This window comes from Oryctolagus cuniculus, chromosome 21, assembly GCF_964237555.1.
Source record: "Oryctolagus cuniculus chromosome 21, mOryCun1.1, whole genome shotgun sequence".
Lineage (NCBI taxonomy): Eukaryota > Metazoa > Chordata > Mammalia > Lagomorpha > Leporidae > Oryctolagus > Oryctolagus cuniculus.
The window spans coordinates 18560087-18580502 of record NC_091452.1 but is presented as its reverse complement, the minus strand read 5'-3'; the positions used below and the strand labels follow the sequence as shown (position 1 = coordinate 18580502).

Below are 20416 nucleotides of genomic sequence, written 5' to 3'. Positions count from 1 at the left end.
AGCGATGCCCCTCCTCCTAACTGGAAGTATTGCCGTGTGGGTGAGCTGGCTCCATTTTCCAGGTGAAGAGACTGAGGCTCAGAGCTGAAGCTGCTCACGCCCAGGTTCACCCAGCCAGCAAGCATCAGAGCCGGGAATTGAACTCTGTTCTCTCTGGGCTGTTTCGCTCCACTGCCCAGGCCCTGAGGCCCTGGATCAGGAGGAAGGAGGCGCGGCAGAGAGCAGGGCCCCCGGCCCCCTCCACACGCAGGGGTCCCAGAGGGGCAGGCCGGTGGTGGGCTGCATCCCTAAGCCAGGTCCCCAGCCCTCGCAGGCGGCGGCGTGTGCAATACCAACAGCACTAATCCCCTGTCAGTTACGCTGGGTGTCAGACGCGCCGAGCTTCCGAGCGGCCGGCCTAATTGAATCGAATTGAAAAGGCGGAATGGGCCGGGGCTGCCCAGGGATGCGGGGAGCGGGGCCGGGCGCTGAGCGCAGCTGTCCTGGGCCTCCCGCATTCCAGCCCCCGCTGCCGCCGCCTCCACGGGGAGCCGGGCTGGGCTGGGGGCGCTCCGCCCCCTCCGGCCTGGCCTTTATCTGCTGGCGCTGCCGTTTCTCTCCCTCGCTGACCCTTTTTCTCCTCCCTCTGTTATCTCGAATAATGTCACTGCCTCTTTAGAATCTATTCATCAGAGCAGGAAGGAGCCGGCGCTGACACCGATGACAAAAATGCCATCTGTGCCTCCCAGGGGAGAGCTGGCGCGCCCGCCGCCCGCCATGTCAGGGGGCACCCAGGGGTAATCAGATTCTGCTGGGGGGGGTCCCCCACCCCTTGGCCATTTGCTAAATAAATAAATAAATGGATTTTTCTTGATCGCTGAATTGTATTTAAAAACCAAATACAGATGTCCCCGATCCAGCTCTCCGAATTTGCTTTCAACACCAGATAGAAAGATTTGGACAAGAGGTCCACAACCTCCCGCAGGGAAAGGGGTGGTGGAGCTGGGGGCTGCCCTGTGCCCACCTGACAGGCCTGGTGCCCATCCTGCGAGGCTGAGGCCATCAGAGTGGTGCCCAGGGGCCAGAAGGCAGGCCCTGGCTCCAGGCTGCCAGACAGGGGCTGGGCAGAGGAGACCCAGAGATGGGCAGTCACTCACCTGAGTCGCACAGCATCTCAGAAATCTCAGAAATCTGGTTCTTTGGATGGTGCTCTCTATGGGAGGCAAGTGCAGAGGTGGGGGCCCCACACCCCCCGTCACAGCTGGAGACCCGCCTCCGAGCGCCCAAGCCCTCCGTGGAGCCAGCTCGGGTCCCAGCTTGCTACAGGCACCTGTGGAGATGGTGGCGTCTCCCAGGACAAAGTCACCTTAGCAGCCCACCTGCCCCTTCTCCTGGGCTCGGGTGGGCCCAGTTTGGGCTACAGGAGGCCTGGGCTGGAGTCCCAGCTCGGCCACAAACGGCAGGTGCGGCCCCAGCTCTGTGGCATGGAGCATGAAGGGACAGTGGGTGTCCCTTCTCAAACAGCCACCCTGTGTCTCGGAGCCAGGTGGCAGGACGGCAGAGCAGATGTGGCCGTCTTAGCAGCAGAAGGCAGGTGCAACCTTGAAGGGAAGCCTCTTCCTCCAAGGTCACGGCCTCAACTCGTGTTAATCCCCAGCGGGCACCGTGGTCTTGGGGACTGCAGCTCAGCCTCGCTGCTGGGTGCTGCGGGGTGCACAGGGCTGCCTCTCATTGCCAGCGTCTCTCTCCAGGGACCGGTGTGCCAGCAACGCCCAGCCTGGCCCCGCTTTGGGGTCGCATATCACCGGGGTTAAATCCCAGGCCCCACGCGACTTGCACATCCTCTGTTGGTACTTCCGCTTTGCCCGTGAGGAGCCCGAGCCTCAGAGAGGGCCGGAGGCCCCTGGGCTGTGGGTGGTCAGGCCACACCGTGCGGTCCAATAGGGCTGAGCCTCAAGTCCAGGAGACGCTGACCCCTGTGAGGATGAAACACAGTTCCTGGCACCGTTATTTCTATAGATGAGGAGACCGAGGCCCAGAGAGGGCAAGAGACCAGCCTGAGGGCACACAGCGAGCCCCCTCCTGCTCCTGCCTCTGGATTCCCCTCACTTGCCTGCTCACAAAGACGCCTACTCAGCTGTCTGGGCCCAGGCAGCAGGAAGAGCTCTGCACTTGGAGTCCAGAGACCTGCCGCAGGCCCCAGCTTTCCTGTCTGCGAGCGGTGTGACCTGGAGAGGCACTGCCCTGCTGGGCTTCAGTCGCCTCCTGTGTAAAGGGCTCACACGCTTCCCTCATGGGTTTGCCAAGGGAACAGGCAGGAGGGAGCCCCGAGGGTCAGCGGCCGGCCTGGCCCACGGGGATGTGTGCCACCCCCTTCCCTGGGCCTCGCCCGGTTCCCAGCACATAGCAGGTGTGCCCTGAGTATGTGCTCAATGAGCGGTGTTCAGGAGCCAACGGGCCAGAGTCGTGTGTGTATGTGTGCACATGTGTGCATGCATGTGTGCATATGTGTGCGTGTGCGTGTGTGTGTTGGGAGGCATCTCCTTTCTCTGGGCAGGGGGGACACCCATGAGGTCCCCAGGAGCAGGTGCATCTCTGGCAGCCTTCGGGGAGACACCTTGGTCTCAGCCAACGCCCTGCAGATGGATGTCTTCTTTACCAGGTTCCAAACACGCTGGAATGGGCCCAGGCCATCTCTGGGAGCCCAGCCTGCAGAGGTGGCCCCAGTGCCATCTTGTCCCTTAAGCCCCAGAGCGTGGTGAGAGAACAGAGGCAACACGGCTTCCCCACTGCTCCCGATGCTTGGAGGGATGTGGGGGGTGGTCTAGGATGTGACCCCTTCCTGCCCCTGGTTTGGAGAAGGCAGAGCCCCCCGAGAACCCAGCCACTGGAGCGGAGCCCACCGGAAACCACGTTTGTCACATGTCAAGGCTCATGGTGGGCGGGGGGAGGGGATCAGTAAGGAGGAAGACTGGTTTAACAGTGAGCTGGGGTCCCCTTGCCCCGGGTGGGGCTGCGTGTCCTGCCTGCCCTGGCAGCACTGGGTCCCCTTGCCGTGCTGTGCAAGAGGCCGTGTGTGGCCAGATGACGGGGGCGGGGACCTCTGCCCGCTTGTGGGCAAGACAAGAGGATGAATCAGACCCACGGTCCAGGACGCTGACACCCGGGAGCTGGCGCCCAAACTCAGGGACAGCAAGGCCATCGTGGTGGACACCTCAGCGGTGGGTTGTACGCCACCTGGCAGGACTTCCCACGTGGCTGCAGAGGCGGCCGCAGCCGGGGCTGCCCCAGAAGCTACCAGGGATGAGACACCAGGGCGGGGCTCTACTCCCCAAAGCTTCCAAATTCTGAAAATCCAAACCAAAACGGGGGCCCCGGGGTGCCAGACAGGAGCCCTCCCTGGGCTGCTGGGAGTTGCCCGGCATTTGAGACCGAGAACGGGGAGGGGAGAAGGGGTTCCTGCTCTGAGCCATGCAATCAGGGGGTGCAGAAGTGAGGCAGGCCCTGGTCCAGCACGGCTCTCTCCGTGACGCCCCAGCTACGCGGAGGAACCCAGAAGGCAAGGAGGCTGGCGGGGCTCGCTGTGCGGCCTGAGGTGGCTTCTTGCCCTCTCTGGCCTCAGTTTCCCCAGCATCAGCACACGAGGTGGTCACCCAGGGTCGTCCCGGCTCTGACAGTTTCGGATTTTAATGACGAGCAATTGCTGTGGGGATGAGTGCTCTCGCCGAGGGGGAAGACACAGGCGTGGGGCGTGACCCATCCAGGGCACGGGGAGGCGTGGCTCCAGGCATGGTGCTCGGGCTGTCTGTCGTGTTGCGTCCGGGGTCTGAGGGGTGCACAGCACAGAGGGCCGAGGTGGCAGGAGGCATGAGCTGGGCTGGCGTCACAGGGGTGCACGCAGCAATGCCATTATGTCAGTCAGGCAGGGAGGGGACAGGGCTCTGGGGGCCATCAGTCGTCTTCCCAAGGAGAGTCCCTGGGAGGGGACGAGAGCGGGGCTGGGAAGTCACACAGGCCCGCTCTGCCATTTGCTTGCCTTGTGACCCCGGACAAGTCATGTCCCTTCTCTGGGCCTCAGTTTATTCATCTGTAGGATGGGGGTAACAATGGTGACTGCTGCAGGGACTCACAGAGGGGAGGGGCACGAAGCGCTCGGCAGCAGGCTGGGCACACAGCAGGGGCTCACGGGACGCGGGCTGCTCCCACGGCTGCGGGGAGGGCCTTGGTGCCGCCCGGCCAGGACACACAGCTCATCTGGCAGCCGGCTGGCTCTCTGAGCAAGTCACAGCGTGGAGAAAAGGGCACATAGGTGCGGGTGCGGGTGTGTGTGGGCACGCGTGTGTCTGTGTACACATGGGCATGTGTGTGGGCATGCGTGTGTCTGTGTACACATGGGCATGTGTGTGGGGGGGCATGCGTGTGTACACATGGGCCTGTGTGGGCACGTGTGTGTACACATGGGCATGTGTGTGCGTGTGTGGGCACGTGTGTCGGTGTACACATGGGCATGTGTGTGTGGGCATGCGTGTGTCTGTGTACACATGGGCCTGTGTGTGTGTGTGCATGTGTGTGGACACACGTGTCTGTGTACACATGGGTCTCTGTGTGTGCATGTGTGTGGGCACACGTGTCTGTGTACACATGGGCCTGTGTGTGTGCATGTGTGTGGGCACACGTGTCTGTGTACACATGGGCATGTGTGTGTGCATGTGTGTGGGCACACGTGTCTGTGTACACATGGGTCTGTGTGTATGTGTGTGGGCATGTGTGTGTACACATGGGCATGTGTGTGCATGTGTGTGGGCACACGTGCCTGTGTACACATGGGCCTGTGTGTGCATGTGTGTGGGCACACGTGCCTGTGTACACATGGGCCTGTGTGTGCATGTGTGTGGGCACACGTGTCTGTATGTGTGTGTGGGCATGTGTGTGTACACATGGGCCTGTGTGTGTGCGTGGGCACATGTGTCTGTGTACACATGGGCCTGTGGGGGGCACATGTGTCTGTACACATGGGCCTGTGTGTGTGTGGGCATGCGTGTGTGTACACATGGGCCTGTGTGTGCATGTCTGTGTACACGTGGGTCTGTGGGGGGGCATGCGTGTGTGTACACATGGGCCTGTGTGTGTGTGCGTGGGCACATGTGTCTGTGTACACATGGGCATATGTGTGCATGTGTGTGGGCACACATGTCTGTGTACATATGGGTCTCTGTGTGTGTGCGTGTGTGTGGGCACACGTGTCTGTGTACACATGGGTCTGTGTGTGTACACATGGGCCTGTGTGTGCATGTGCGTGGGCACACTTGTCTGTGTACTCATGGGCCTGTGTGCGTGTGTGTGAGGCTGCTGTGCTGGATGAAGAGAGAATTCAGGGTCCCGGCAGCCACAGGTGTGGGACCACAGAGGGTTCTGGACGTCTGGGGCACAGCTGGGGGACAGGTGACTACGGCCTGGGCGTTAGAACCACGTGCACACAGAAAGGTGGCCGATAACCAAACAGCACTGACGGTATGACCTCACTTCATTCACTGGACAGCACAGTGCATGTGCACACGTGCACACATACCCGCACACATACACACGTGCACACGGGAAGGCGGCAGCTGCCGAGCGAGCAATCCCTGAGTGGGGAAACCTGGCGACTTCGCCTTTCTCACTTCGGCTCGTCTGGATTTCCTTTCTACGGCGTTCTGGTATATGTACTCTGGCTTTCTAACAGCAAAAACAGCAATTTTACCAAAACAGAGGAGGGACTGGCCTCAAGCCCAGCTCTCTGCCCCTTCCTGGCACTGTCAGTGCTAAGACACGGCCAAGGGGCTTGCCCCAAAGCAGCCGGGGCCGGGATGGCTGCACACTAGCTCACCGGCCACACGGCTCTGGCTACTGGGCCTCACCAGGCTCCGGGGGAGCATCTCACAGGGCAGGGCCAGGCCGCCCCCCAGCATCTGGCCTGGAACCAGCTGCCCAACGCGACAGGCTACCAGGGCCCCGAAACGCCCTTGGGGAGAAAGAAGTCCTTGACAACAGGAAGGAGATGAGGGCGACCCAGTGGGACTGGCTGCCCGTCCCCCACGTGGACCCCTGCCAGTCCTGGGACATTCTCTGTGGGTGACCCAGTGGGACTGGCTGCCCGTCTCCCCACATGGACCCCTGCCAGTCCTGGGACACTCTCTGTGGGTGACCCGGCAGCACTGGCTGCCCGTCCCCCAAAGTGGACTGCCGCCAGTCCTGGAATGCTCTCTGGGGGCGACCCAGTGGGACTGGCTGCCCATCCCCCGATGTGGACCCCTGCTAGTCCTGGGATGCTCTCTGTGGGTGACCTGGCAGGACTGGCTGCCCATCCCCCGATGTGGACCCCTGTCAGTCCTGGGATGCTCTCTGTGGGTGACCCAGTGGGACTGGCTGCCCGTCCCCCCACGTGGACCCCTGCCAGTCCTGGGATGCTCTCTGTGGGTGACCCAGGGGGACTGGCTGCCCGTCCCCCTACGTGGACCCCTGCTAGTCCTGGGACACTCTCTGTGGACATCCGCCTCTGAGGGCGGCAGTCACATCCCCGCTGGGTGGCAGAGGCTGGGAGCAGCTCCAAACGCTGACCTGGGGGAAATAGCCACCCTTTGCCTGGCCGACAGGGTGCACACACTCAGCCACTGCCACTCTGGCAGGCTGGTGGGCCTCAGCTACGCAACTTTGGGGCTGCAAGCCAGCAGGGCACCTGGGCACCACTTGGACATCTCTGGGCTCCAGGGGCTCCCCTGTCTTTCAGCATAAGACCCTCACAGGGCCGCACACTTCCTTAGCACTCACTGCACACCAGGCCCTGCATTTAGGGCCTTATGAGCACCTCTCACGCGGGCTTTGCGAACCCTTGGGAAGGGGCACTGGTACCCACCTCGCAGGCTGTGGCCTGCAGAGGTGAACCGAGTGGCCCAAGGCCATGTGCAGCGTGGGTGGCACAGGTGACCCTAGGAGTCCTCAGCCCTGACCCTGGCTGCACGTTAGAATCACCGGGAGCTTTAAAAAGACCGCACGAGGGAGTGACGCAGAGACGGGCTAAATCAGACAGGGGTGGGGGTGGGGCCAGGCCCTCCAGGGTCACTCGCACGTGCGGCCAGGAGGGAGATTCACGGCAGCAGGTGGCAGGAAAGGGTGGCACTGCCCATGCAAACTGTCTGCAAATGGGTATGGAAGACAGGTGGCTGCCTCCTGGGGGCCAGGCTATGAGGCCAGCCTGTGCTCCAGCAGACACCTGTGCCCACAGTGAGGCAGGCGCAGGGGCAGGGCGGTGGCGGGAACTTGGCCTCTGGACAACTCCCCTCCGCGGCCCAGGAGGCTCCCAGACAGCAAAGTGGCCCTCAGCCCCGGCTGCACATTCAAATCCCGTGGCGGGGGGAAAAACACGCAGGCCCAGGAGCCGCCCACAGAAGGCTTCAAAGCGCAGCCACAACCTGTACCCAGAGCCACGCCGGGCAGGGGAGGGACGAGGCACTTCGGAGAGTTTGCAGGAAATGAAATCCAGAGGTAAGTTTATTTTGGTGCAAACAACAAAGATCCATGCACGCCCTTCCCCCACCGTTCTGCGAACTTTTTGAAGAGCCCTCGCAGGGGCAGAGGGCAGGCTCTGTTTGACTCCCGCCTGAGGCTGATTGGCTCCGTGGTCCCAGACAAGAAACTTGACCTGCCTGAGCTATGGGGTCCTGACCTGCAAGAGTGGATGAGACCCCTGCCCTGGGCAGCTGGCACGCACAGTGCAGCACGGAGCCTCGCCCAGAGCAAGCGCTCACGCCTGCGTTTTACTTAGTGGTTCTGCCTTGCGGGGCAGGGGCCAGGGGACCCCCATCAGCCACGCCACCAGGGCTGCCTGCACAGGAGGCAGGGCTGGGAGAGGGGCCCCACGTGGGGGGCTCCCACGCCCAGTGAAGGCGCTCGGAAAGGCGCCAGCTGCCCCCTAGTGGCCAAGGGCAGTGGTGCACGGAGCCATGTGCACGGATCCCTGAAGTCCCTGCCCCAGCCCCCACCTTCCTGCCCTGCCTCTCGCAGATCCAGGCATCTGTTGGCAGAGCGCTGGCTGCGAGGGTTTTCCGGTGGCTTCTGAGTTTCAGAAAGAGCCGAGCTGACAGGCAACGAGGGCCAGGGAGGTGCCCGGCACCGGGGCTGTGGACACCCGAGAGTGTTTCCTCCCCCGGGGTCAGTGGGCTCCAGGAGAGAGCAGGTGGCACCGTCCCCTTCCTGCAGCTGTGCCGCGGGACTCACGGCCCTGTCCCAGCCGACGCGTCCAGCAAGGGTCACCTGAGAAAACCCAGCCCAGCCCTGCCCCTGAGATGCACCCCAAAAAATGCCCTGTTTCCTTCAGTTCTGGAAGAGCTGCACTGAGGAAGTGGGGGCAGAAGGGCCGGGGACAGAGGACGGCACGGGGGTCCGGGGGCTACTGGGCTCTCAGCCTCCTGGCCACGGCGTGCAGTGCTGTTCCCTCAAGGTCTCTTGTTCTGCCTTTGCCATCTTTCTGCGAGACCTTTGGGTAGACTGGAAGCCACTGCTCGTTGGTTCTGCCTCCACTCAGCTGAGTGGAAGGCTGAGACCTCCCCTGGACTGCACCAGGGGAGCCCACAGTGGAGCTGGGCAGAAGGCGAGGCCACCCGCGGCGCTGAAGATTCCAACAAAGGGATGCAGGACTGGGGCCCCAGGCAGGCTTCCTGGAGGCGGCGGAGGCAGAGAAAGCCCCTTGCTTAGGGCCAGACGCTGGCACCCAGAGCCAGCCACGGCAGCGGGGGTGCTGGGAGCTTGCAGGCAGAGGTGGACAGCCTGGGGCCGCACCCCTCTGGTGTGAAGGCTTGGGGACCCCGCCTGGCCCCAGTGGCCGACTGGCTGCAGGGCAGCCAGGACACGGGTGGCACGTCCCTGGCGGCCTCTCTGTCCATGTCAAGAGCAGCACAGAGGCCGACTCCAGCCTCCAGAATAATCCAGGGAGGGGCTTCTTGGTGGGGCCGCGGCGCCACCAGCTCGTCTCAGAGGCCCCCCAGGGCTTGCCGCACGGGGCCGGCCAGGGAGGCGGCTGAGTGGACGGAGACTCCGGGGGCACCGATGCTGGTCTCCCAGCAGTCGAACCCGCAGCCGGTCAGGGCCTGCTTCGTGGCCTCCACCTCTGCCCGTTCGAGATCTGGGGGTGGGGTGGGGGGAGAAAGGCAAGTCACCACTGAACACTGCCCCCACCCTTGGAGAGAGTTTACACTGTCCAAGGGGAAGGCCCAGGGGCCAGGCCCTCCTGCTGCACCTATGAGGCTCAAAGAGGCTGCCTGCAACCCTTGTGTGCTGAGACCCGAGTCCTGTGCCCTCCCTGGGGGGCCAAGGAAGCAATGGGCAGAGTCCCAGGGGCCCAGCCTCAGACAAGGGACTTCTGCTGGCTAAGCCCCAGTGTCCTTGGGTGGGAATGGGGTGAACACCGGCCCCTCCAGAGTGACCGGGGGGGGGGGCTCCCATGGGAGAGCACACGGCACAGCAGCGGCTACACCGAACCCCCTCCAGAAACGACAGTGCTCACCACTGGCATGCACCCTGAACCAGCGGCCAGGGCCCACTGAAGTGAGGACACGGCCACCTCCCGAGGCTGGGAGTCCCCATGGAGGGTGAGGGGATGCCCCGGGCTACCGGGGGCTCAGCGGAGCACAGGCGAAAGGAAGGGGGCAGTCAAAGGACGACAGAGGGAGACGACCACGCAGGTGCACGGTGGCCCCTTGCCAACCGCACAGCAGGCGGGACTCACGGTGCAGCATGCAGCCCCATGCCCAGTGCTAGATCTTGCTCTTTCCCCCACAGAGCAATGGGAAGGAGACGCCTTTGTTTCCTGGGAAGGTCCACCCTGACCTTGGCCACAAGCAGAGGCGAGAGTGAGGAGCATGAAGGTGACCCCCAGACACCGCATCCTGGCTGCAGCAGGGCGGGCCAGGCTGGGCGGGGCGGGGCGGGGACGGCGCCCACCACAGCCCAGCCTTGAGCCAGGCTCTCCAACCTCACCCTGCAAGCCCGATGCTGTCATCCTTCCTTGGCCATGAGGACTAAAGGCCCAGAGAGATGAATTCACTTGCCCCAGGCCACACAGCTGAGCTGAGACTTGCTCACAGCCCCCTCTCCTCCATACCTGGCTTGAGGAGGGTGATGCCACAGCCGCCGCCGCCCGCGCCAGTGAGCTTGCTGTGCAGTCCGTGGGCCATGGTCACCTGGCAGAGCCGGTCCAGGGAGGCGTGGCCCACGCCGAGGGCGTTCAGATGGTGCTGGTTCATGTCAATGAGCTCCTGCAGGAGAAGGTCCCGTCTGTTTCCGCCCGGCCTGCCAGAGCCGGGGCCTCGCGCCCATCCTCACGTCTGCCCCGAGCGTCCGCCAGCCAGCGGCTGCGACAGCCAGCGGCTCTGACTGCCTGGTACGGTCAATGCCCCTGCTTCCTGCACGACTTCCCTCGGCATCTGGGTGGAGCCGAGCTCGCCCTCATGTTACAGTGCTTGGGGTTTATCCTAGGCCTGGTCATGGAAGCCTTTGGCCCTGGGGTCACCAGGCCTCTCCCAGGGATTTTTCTGAGCTGCTAGAACGGGGTGGGTTAAGGTGCAGGCTGCCACTGCCCCCTGCACAGCTGGAGGTTACAGGAAAGAGGGAGCGATTCCTGACCGCAGGGTTTCGGCCCCTGGATCGAGCTCTGCCTGAAGCTGTTACTGCTGGTCTCCTCAGTGGGGACCCAAGAAACCCCTTTTCTGGTCCAGCCTGGTGGAGACTTCCAACACTCGCGAGAGGAAAAGTCTCCAACAACATCCACCTTCCGCTGGCTGGCCTTCAGGATAGAGACGGGGTGTGGGTGTAGCTGCAGCGCGGCCATGAGGGGTGGCGCGAGCTAAGAGGTGTCTAGGGCTCTTCCATTACACCGAATAAGATTTCTGCTCTCCAAGGAGCAGACAGGAAGTGCACGGACGAAATAATGAATCTGAGAGCCGCTACCGCCCAGGCCTCCACCGCAGATATCATCCGACACGCTGGGCACCACGCTAGACGCGGGGTGGGAGGAGCACCGAGCCGGTGCCATCAGGAAGTTACACCGGGATCCCTGGAGGCGGCCGGGCCTGGGTTTGGGCTGGGCTCTGCCCCTTCCGGCCCGTGTGCTCTAGGCAAGGGATCCCCGCAGAGCCCGCACCATCAGCACGAGGCTTGTGACTTGCCTAAGGGCGCGGAGCTACTAGGGCAGGGCAGGCTCTGGCGAGCGGGTCGGCCCACCTCTGCAGAGAGCGAGCGGGGCTCAACAGCGCAAGGCTCTGCTCCAGGGCACGGGGCACGCCTGCGCACTGGGAGCTGCCAATCACCGAGACATCACTGGCGAGGCCCACCTGCTTCTCCCGCCCGGGGACGGCTGCTGAGACAGGGTTGGGGGGCCCCCCTCTCCGAGCCCACCTTGCACCCCTCCATGCTTGTGACAAACGAGCAGACAGGCATGATGGCCTGGTGGCAGCCCTGGGTGCCTCTCCCCGGCCCGGCGGGCTGGGGGCCCCTCTCTGCGCCTGAGCGCCAGGTGTCAGGCTGCCGAGGCGGGTTCCAGACACCTGTCACATTCTGATCCAAAATCTGTCACGGATCAGATGACAGGTGTGACACAGGAGAACAGCTCGCTGGTTGCAGTGCAAAGCTGTCCAGGAGCCGAGCTGTGCATTTCAGCGGCTGCCACCGCCAAAAATACACACAATGTATAATCAACACGCTCTTCTGTGGCATTCTCCGGGGGCTCCACGGGGTGTGTATTTTAGGCAGCGCTCTATCATTATTCATTTCCTACCCAGGGGGACTGCGTGCCCTCCTTTCTACGTGGAAGGAATTGAGAGCCAGCAAGGCGGAGGCTGGGGGCGGGGGTGGCCGGAGAGCAGCACAGGAAGTAGGTGGGGGGCCTGCACCTGGCACACAGCTCCTTAAAGGTCTGCAGAACAAAGGAGTCAACAAGTCAGCCAGTCTGACCGTGGCTCAGCCACTCGCTAGTCAGAAACTCCTTGGAGGAAGTCGTTCTCGCTCAGGCTCAGTCTTGACGTCTGTAAAATGGGGACAGTGGAGCTGCTGCACAGGGAGGTGGTTGTGAGGACCGAGGGAGATGGCACCTGGGCAAGGTGTGGCTCGGGCTGCAGGCTCTAACGGCTGCAGGGCAGGGGGCAGTGGCGGCCCGGCGGCCTCTGTTAGGGGCCGCTGGGTCCTGTCGTCCAGGGGAAGCTGGTGGCTTTTCACATCAGCCCACACCACCAGGCCACAGGGAGCCTGTCTGCAGCACAGCGTGGGTCCTCGGCTCATCAGACACTGACCATGTCTCAGACCCTGCAGCGCGGCCAGGGAGAGGAGCCGGGAGTCAGACTCCGGCCCGAGCAGGCCGAACTCTGGGGGCTCAGCTCCTCCTCCACGACCACACAGAAGGCGGTCGTCAGGGTTACGACAAGGAAAGAACAACTTTAGACCCCGTGTGACCCAAAGTGGGCAGGTGATAAAGTGACTGAGTAAACGCAGGCAACGATGGAGGAGAGGTGGCGGGTGAGAAGTCACCCCTGGACTGGTGGCAGTGTCCACCCACGGGACCCCCAAACCTGGCCCAGCTCACTGCTTGTGTGAACCCCCACGGAAGAGGATACAGTGAGACCCTTGCTCTCATGCGCACGCGTGCACACACACACACACGGACTCCCCCCTCTTCACCATGGAAGAGGATAGAGTGAGACCCCCGCTCTCTCTACACACTCACCCTCTCTCCCGCTCTCTCCCTGGGCCCAGGCCACCCCAGGATCCTCACAGCACTGGCCAGGGCCATGCCCTGGGACCTCTGGCCCTGGCCTGGGGTTTCTGAGCATTGAGAGACAGGGAGGCACCGCCTCCGAGAGCGGCCTGGCCGGGCACCCTAGAGTCTGTACGCGGGCTCTTACTTCCAACACCAGGTACTGCTCCGGGGTCGCGGCCACTGCCATGTCTCCCAGCACGCGCTCACACTCCAGGGAGATGGCATCTATGGAGGTCAGCAGTGGGGCCACGATCTCTGGGAACTGGAGGGACAGGAACGAGGGGTTGGTGAGGCCTGAGGGTAGGCAGGTGTCCCTGCCACATCCGCCCATTCCCTGGGACCGCCCCTCTCCTCCTGGCCTGTGTCTCCCTGTGTGCTGGCATCAGCAGGGGGGATTCCGGCTGCTAAGCCAGCGTGTCTACAGCCCAATCCCTGTTGTTCCAGGAGTCCCTGTCCTGCCCCTGGCTGGGTGTGGGCCTCCCCAGCTCTCCCTGCTCCCATCAGCCACTGCGCCGCCCCCCCAGCCCCCCACAGCTCATCAGCCAGAGGCAGGGCTCAGAAATCCAAACATGCCAGAAACCTGCTGGGGGTGGGGCTGGGTGGGTAAGAAGCACCTTGAGCAGTCTGCTCCTGACGCCGGCCACGAGGGCTTTGGTGCTGCGTGGGACCTTGGTGTTGGTCAGCAGGATCTGGAGAGTTGGTGGCCTGCAGGGTGATAAGGAGGTGGGAAAGGGGAGCTGGGTGGGCACTGGGAACAACCTGGAGCCACCCCCGCCCCCATGCAGAAGAGGAAGAGGGAGCCCAGGGAGGGAACATGGAGTTGAGGGAGCGAGGGGCTCCTGCCGCCGGCGACAGCCACCTGCTGACCTCAGCCCGCAGGCAGGGGGCGCTCCTGCAGTTCTTCACGCACTCACTCACTCAGCACCCACTGTGTAAGGAAACCCGGCCTGGCCCCGGGGCCCAGAGACAGAGAAGGGAGAAGGTCCTCAGAGGCTGCCCCTGGCGTGATGTGCCAGCTGAGCACCCAGCAAGGGGAGGAACTAACAGGGCAAAGGCGGGAAGGGCGCGTGTGGCCTGAGCGAAGCCTGGAGTCGGGTAGAACGTGGCACATGCAGCAAAGCCGCAGGTTCAAAGCAAAGAGCAGGAGGGGCCGAGGTTCAACGGTGTAGGCTGTCCAGGCAGCAGGAGGGGAGCTGGAGACGCGGATCTGGGATGGATGGCACTGCAGGGAGGTGCAGGGGGCAGGGAGGGGGGTGCCCGTGCTGCCTGGCACAGGTGGCACAATTGCCCAAGACAGTGAGAGAAGGGTCAGGGGAGGCGGGGCTGCGGGGGACGGCCCCCAGGAGCCTGCCCTGGCCGCCCTGATGGTGCCCGGACATGACACCAGCTGAGACGAAGTCACATGGCCTGTCATTCCCACGGCTGCCACAGCAGTGCACGTAGCCGTCCCCAGAGAAGCTCGGTCATCCCTCCTGAGGCCTCGATCCCCACTGTCCTCGTGCTGGGCTGTCCTTGGGGACCCAGGCCAGCATCTCTCAGGGCTGTGGCCGACTGGGGATGGAAGGAGGAGGACGTGGCCTGAGACAGCTGCCGATCCCCGGGTACTTTTATTCGCTCTCTCTTTCACAGTTCGCTGTCGTAAACTCCAATAGGGCTGCCGACGGCTGCCAGCAACCTGCTCCATCTCACCGCCCACGAGCCCATGAAATTAATATCGATTCCCAGCCGCGGAGGCTGGCTCCTTCTTTCTTTCTTTTTCTTTTTTTTTTTTAAACTTTACAAAAGATGAACGTTCTATTTGGCTTTTCTCTCCGCTGTAAAGACAAGCTGTTTCTCAAAAGGGCAGCGTTCTGGGAGGCCACGGCTCGATCCACTCGGCAAACAATGTGTTATTTTATGGGGAAGCGGCACCCGTGGTCTGGGGCCGGTGGCTCCTCTTCCAGCCAGCCGTGGAGGGAGCTGGGGCCCGGCCTCCAGCCCATCACCATCTGCTCCCTGCGGTGCCCTGCAGCGGGCAGCCAAAGTCAGCTTGCTCTGGGCTAGCATCTCCCGGGGTGGGAGGAGCCCGTGCGTCCTGTCTTCATCTTGCTCAGACAAGCCCTGTGCAAACGCACCTGCCACTGGCCCCAAGCCGGAGGCTCCGTGTGACATCCAGCGACTGCCACCCAAGGCCATGTCCTGTCAGTGCTGTGTGCCCTGCGCCTGGACTGCGCCCCGCCCCCTCACCCCCCCCACCCTCCTCTCCCTGCCCTGACCGCTCACCCCACTCTCACCTGGCCTCCTCGCTGCTGCCCAGCACCCCGGGCAAGCTCCTGTCTCCGGGCCTTTGCACTTGCATGGCCTGCCCTGACCTTGACGGCTGCAAGACTCCGTCTTTTATTTCATCCGGGTCCCTGCCCAAGTGTGGCCTCATCAGAGACCTCCTCTCCACACCCACTTTCTAGCCCCTGGCTCTGCCTTTCTCCTGGAGACACCGACCACTTCCAGCATTTCTCTCATCCCTGCGGAGGCCCTGCACCCAGTGCATCCTGGCAGCGAGGACCCAACAGTATCTGTGGAGCGGAGGAATCCATGCGGTGAGCAGGGAGCGGAGCTAACTTCTGAATTCCTGCTCAGGGTCCCCCAAGAGGCGGTGGGGGCGGGGGGAGGCTCAGGAGAAGTGACTCAGGCCAGTGCACCGGGCCGGCAAGCAGCACAGCCAGACTCAAGCCGAGGCCTGCAGACCCCAGGGCCTTCGCCCATCACGCCGCCGCCAACCGACTGCTCCCCTGCCTCTGCCTCTCACACATCCCCCAGCAGACTGCACACCCGGAGTACACAGGCCACGTCTTCATTGGTTTTCTATCCCCACAACCTCATCCAGAGCCTAGGACACAACGGGCTCTCGGGAAACTGAGTGGATGGAATGCCACCACCTCCAGGAAGACTGCCCAGATATCTGTAGCCACGTTGATGATGCCCTCCCGGTCACACTCGGCCGCTTCGGAACCCTGGGGACGCCTTCTCTGGGCAATGCCATCGTGACTGCCTCCTCCAGCCGACCCAGGTGCCCAGATAACCAGGACCCTCCGCTTGTTCTTCGGGAAGCCCAACAGTCAGCACAGTCATCTTGCAGCCAGGCCCCGGAGGCTCCACCAGCAAGGACTCCCAGAGCAGCCAGGGGAAGCCGTCTGCCCTCCCGCTGCTTGCTTCCTCCTCGAAGAGCAGGGTTTTTGCTAAGGGGGCTTGTGCCCCTCGTGCCCTCCAGGGCACAGGGGGCAGGGGTGGGGGGATCTCTGCTGATATCTTTGGGTATCACAGCTGAGCAGTGCACCCGCCATCCAGGATGCAGAGATCGGGGTGCCTCTGAGCCCCCTCTCATGCACCCCCACCACGAGGAATGACCCAGAAATCAATAATCCAGGGCCATGACTGAGCAACCCCAGGGTTCAGAAGGGCAGGCTTGTTGACTCAAGGGTTTATCAAAATTTTTTAAAAAAGAAAAAAGGCCTGGATTCAGAAGCAGCTGGGGCAGGGACAGGAAGAGACCGGGGGGTGCAGGCAGCGCAGCACGCCGAGTCGTTGGGCCGCTCAACACAGTGGCCCAGCTCACAGGGCAATGGGGCAAAGCTGCGAAGGAGACCACACTGGGAAAAGGTAGAGAGAGCAAGGGAGCCCTGGGACCCTCATGGCTACGGGAAGGCCCACTGTGCCACCCCACAACTGGATCAGGGGCTTAGGCGTCGGCCAAGAGGGTGCCTGGCTCCTGCTGGCCTCCTACATATTCCCCGTGCCTAACGTTTCCACCGTGGGTGCAGATGGAACAGGGGAAGCTGGAATTTAGCATGTGTAATTCGTTACCCCAGAGGGAGGGGCGAAGAAACATCCATCAGACTGACAGCTGCCGTACGTCCCCTCTGCCCTAAGCTGCTCATGAGCCTCCTGTGGGCTTCTGGCCTGCCTCGCCTGCTGCGCCTCCGCCCACACCACTCTCATGTTCACGGCCAGCGGCTCTTGGGTGCATGCCTGGCCCCACGCCCCTGCCCCCAGCCAGACCGAAGGTTCTGGGACACTGGGGCTGACAGTCTGCTGTATATCCCTAGGCCCTGGCTTAGCATCACCAGGAACACAGGACGACATCAACTCCTATTTCCTGAGTGAATGAATGAACGAGTAAGTGACTGAGCAGCCTGGGGTCCGGGGCCACAGCCACACCCTCTGCTGAAGCTCAGAAGCAGGCAAGGAAAAAGCAGCTGCTGGGTCCCCCTCCCTGCCCCAGGGGACTGTGGGGGCCACAGTCCAGGACACCTGCCCGGGTGTAACGTCATAGCGACACAGAGCCCGCCCCCTCGAGCAGGTGGGCGTGGCCAGGCTGCAATGGGCGGCTCCACCCCTGTTACCTCTGCAAGGCTGAGATCTTCCCTTGTTGGTACCGCAGCGCTCCTCCTGCAGAGAAAAGTGTGGGGGTCTGCGCTTAGCAAAGCCACAGATGTTGGCCTCTTGGGAGAGAGCTGGACCTTGGGTAGGGGTCAGAGTTCTGCACCGTCAGGGAGCAGGATAAATGACATGACTTGTCGTCATCTCAGCTTTGGTCACTCAAGCCTCGGGTCCAACAGGGCGAGAAGGCCCTTGCAGGCTCAGCCAAGAACACGGTGCCCCGCCCCTCACCTCCAGGCAGCCGGCTGCACTCTGGATGGCCACGTGGCACAGGTGGGCCCAGTCAGCAGGGAGCCCACCAGAGGGAAGGCGTGGAAGCCCCACGGCCGTGGTCCTGCAGCCTGATGGTGCAGGCTCCCCAGGGGAGCCCACGACCCCGCCTTCTGCCCAGAGATTCTACTTCAACGGTGTGAGGCAGGGATTTCTCCCACTGCCCACCCCAGCCCCCAAGCAAGACCATGTTCTTTCCCTCAGACCCACTCATTCTGTTCATCCCAAACCAACAGGGCTGGTGTATGGACAAATGTAGGCTGTGCCTACCCCACGTGCTGACGGCGTTGTCCACTCCGGAGGGGTTCCCGTGAATCACTCTTTCGCCTTGGAAGGCCCACTTGTTGATTAGTTCCAAATCATCCTTGGCCCACCTGGAGACACAGAACTTGGTCTTTACCGTAGGGGCAGGGTAGGGGGGCTGGGGTCCCCTCAGGGCAGCTTGGGATTCCCGCAGTCCTCCCATGCCCCTGACTGGCTGAGTGATCCTGGGCCCGCCACCTAACCGCTGAGTCTGCTCTCCTTGCGTGATTAACGCCGGCCACGTGCCTTGCAAGGTGTCTCCTGAGGCAGCCCCAGGGGACAGAAGGGGAACCCGAGGCCCAGAGAGGTTAAAACAGCACCTGCAGGGTCACAGTGCCGTTCACTGCTACGTCAGATCGACTTCTGCTGACTCAGAGCCTGGGCCCCGACCTACTAGACACGGTGCCAATGTTTAGTCTCTCACTGTGCGCCCAGGACTACGCTCACAGCAAGGAGCACAACAGACACAGCCCCCGGCTTCCTGGCGCCGAGGGCAGTGCGCTGTGGGCATTGAGGTGCCAACGAGTCAGTGATGCCGCGCCATTTCCCTACAGTCAAGGCGGTGCCAGCTGAGCAGCGTGCCTGGGCGACAGCCAGGCGAGGCGTGGGGGCCGGCCAGAGGGGGCAGCCTGGACAATGCCTGGAACTGGCTGCGAGCTGGCCCTGCCTGGGAACCGAAAGGCGGCAGCAGCAGCAGCGTGCCTGGGGAGCAGTGAGCTACCAGGAGGGAAGTCAGCGGGCAGCGCCCGAGGCTGCGCCCGGCCCTTTTCCCACTCTGCCTCGTTCTTCCCAACGCTTGTGCCAGGAAGTGGGGCGGCACTGGGGCCTGCTCTCTCCAAGGGCTCGGAGACGGAATGGCTGGTCTTCGGGGCAGCTGGGAGAGGCAGCAGGACAAAGACTTCACACACATGCGTGCATGCACACACACACACACACACACACACGGTCATCTTCCACCTCTGGGTGTGCCAGCCAGCGTGAGCCCAGGACAACCAGGCTGCCACCAGCCGAGGTTACGCCCGGCAATTAGCTCCTGGTAATGAGCAGCTGTCTCATAGCCTCTCTCGTGAGTCCCAGTCTGATCTCCCAGGATCCCGATGTCAAGGCCAGAAGAGACGCCCACGGGATCCCTGGGTCCGGCCCTGATTCCCAGCTGAGGAACTGGAACCCCAGCATGACAGCCAGCGGGTCACCTGTACTGAAATTCCTGGCAGTAGCCAGCCAGCATCACCCGCAGGGCCAGCCTCGCATCTCCGGCGGATGCTTCCCTTGAGGACAGCGGCCTCTGGACACACACAGGCATCTGACAAGCAGCGCTGGGGAAGGCGGAAGGAGACTTCCCCTCCACAGCTCCATGGGCGCTGTGGTTAGGGTGCTCAGTCTCAGTTCAATCGCGAGTCTGAGGAGGACCCATCAGATGCGACAGAAACCCTAACAAGCTGGACGATCAAAACCGCTGCGTTTCCATGCCACGTGGGGAAGAAAAACCGAAGGCAAAGCCAAGCTCGGGCAGAGGAGCGAGCTCCCTGGCTGCGGGCCTGTGCCCCATGTCCTTGCTTTGTGGCCCGGCTTAGGCTGTGAGCGTGTGGCTGGTGGCACACAGCTGAGTCATGCTGGCACCTTGGGCTGTCTGGGAAGCTTCTCTGCAGGCCACCCTGGGGACAAGTGAGAGGGGCAGGGTGTCCGAAGCGGCACAGCTGGGCTCCCCGAGGCTGGTACTGGAGGGCTCCCTGAGCCAAGTGGGTCCCTGGAGATGCAGCACAGCCTGGGGCCTGGTCTACAAGGCGCGGGGCCCAGGCTGCACAGGGCCTGTGCCTGACGAAGACTCTGTTGAGATGCTCTGCCATCGGCCTGGCTCTACGGCCCCCCTGACGCATGTGGTCCCCACCCGCGAGGCCTGCAGGGATGAGGCAGGCCTGTGGGAGTAGAGACGCCCTCCCCTGAGAGACACACCTCCCGATGCCAACCTTTCATTCACGACGGTGTGGCCACACCTCACTGTTATCCTTGGCCAATGTCACCACCATACAGAGGACGCTGGAGCGTCAGAGGTCCCACAGTGCATCGGTGCAGAGCAGGGGGGGTTCGCTAAGCCACTGCCTTCCACACCCTGACTCAAGTTCCTTTCACTGCATACCACTTGAACCCCAAAGAGCCAAGGTGGGCGCGACAGGTGGGGAACCGACACAGCGGATGAGGACAGCCTGGGCTCAAATCCCACTCCGCCCCACCAGCTGGGCAGCCCCGGGCCTCAACTTCCTCATCTGTAAACCAGCGCCATGACACCTCTCGCCTCGCAGGGTGGCGGTGTGGTCATTGCCGGGGAATCCAGGCTTGGGGCCTGACACCTGAGAGGGGCAGCGGCTGGGGTGGGGGGGCTGCGGTTACCTGCTGCTGGGGGCCCCGTCCTTCTGTGGGTTTGGGATATCCTCGCACGCAGTCAGCAGGGCGGCGGCCAGACACACGGAGTACGCGGCACTGGAGCCCAAGCCTGCGCCGGTGGGCAGCTCCGACCATACCACGATATCCAGGCTCGGCAGGGCCCTGAAACACACCAAGGCACCAAGCCTGACACTTGTGGAGGGCAGTGGGGCCCAGGACTAGACGCTGCTAGGGCCTGCGTCCGAGCAACTGGCACAGTTTGCTGACTGGGGGGGAGATGTCCGG

At 63.0% G+C, this 20416-nt stretch overlaps 1 protein-coding gene across 5 annotated transcripts in view; it reads right to left on the bottom strand.

Annotated features, from left to right (window-relative positions):
* Positions 1 to 843: 843 nt before the first annotated feature.
* Positions 844 to 20416, bottom strand: part of MVK (mevalonate kinase) — a 28746-nt gene continuing 9173 nt past the window's right edge. For 4 of the 5 annotated variants that reach the window (XM_070066020.1, XM_070066021.1, XM_008251373.4 and 1 more), the window contains 7 exons: positions 20138 to 20293; positions 17717 to 17820; positions 17140 to 17185; positions 13375 to 13465; positions 12906 to 13022; positions 10115 to 10268; positions 7478 to 9136 (listed from right to left, as the gene is read on the bottom strand). In XM_070066020.1, coding sequence (XP_069922121.1) covers positions 8985 to 9136; positions 10115 to 10268; positions 12906 to 13022; positions 13375 to 13465; positions 17140 to 17185; positions 17717 to 17820; positions 20138 to 20293 — 820 coding nt within the window. In that variant the 3' untranslated portion in view covers positions 7478 to 8984. Of the gene's footprint in view, positions 1956 to 7477; positions 9137 to 10114; positions 10269 to 12905; positions 13023 to 13374; positions 13466 to 17139; positions 17186 to 17716; positions 17821 to 20137; positions 20294 to 20416 lie in introns of those variants that run through there. The other variant, XM_070066022.1, reaches the window with a different exon arrangement.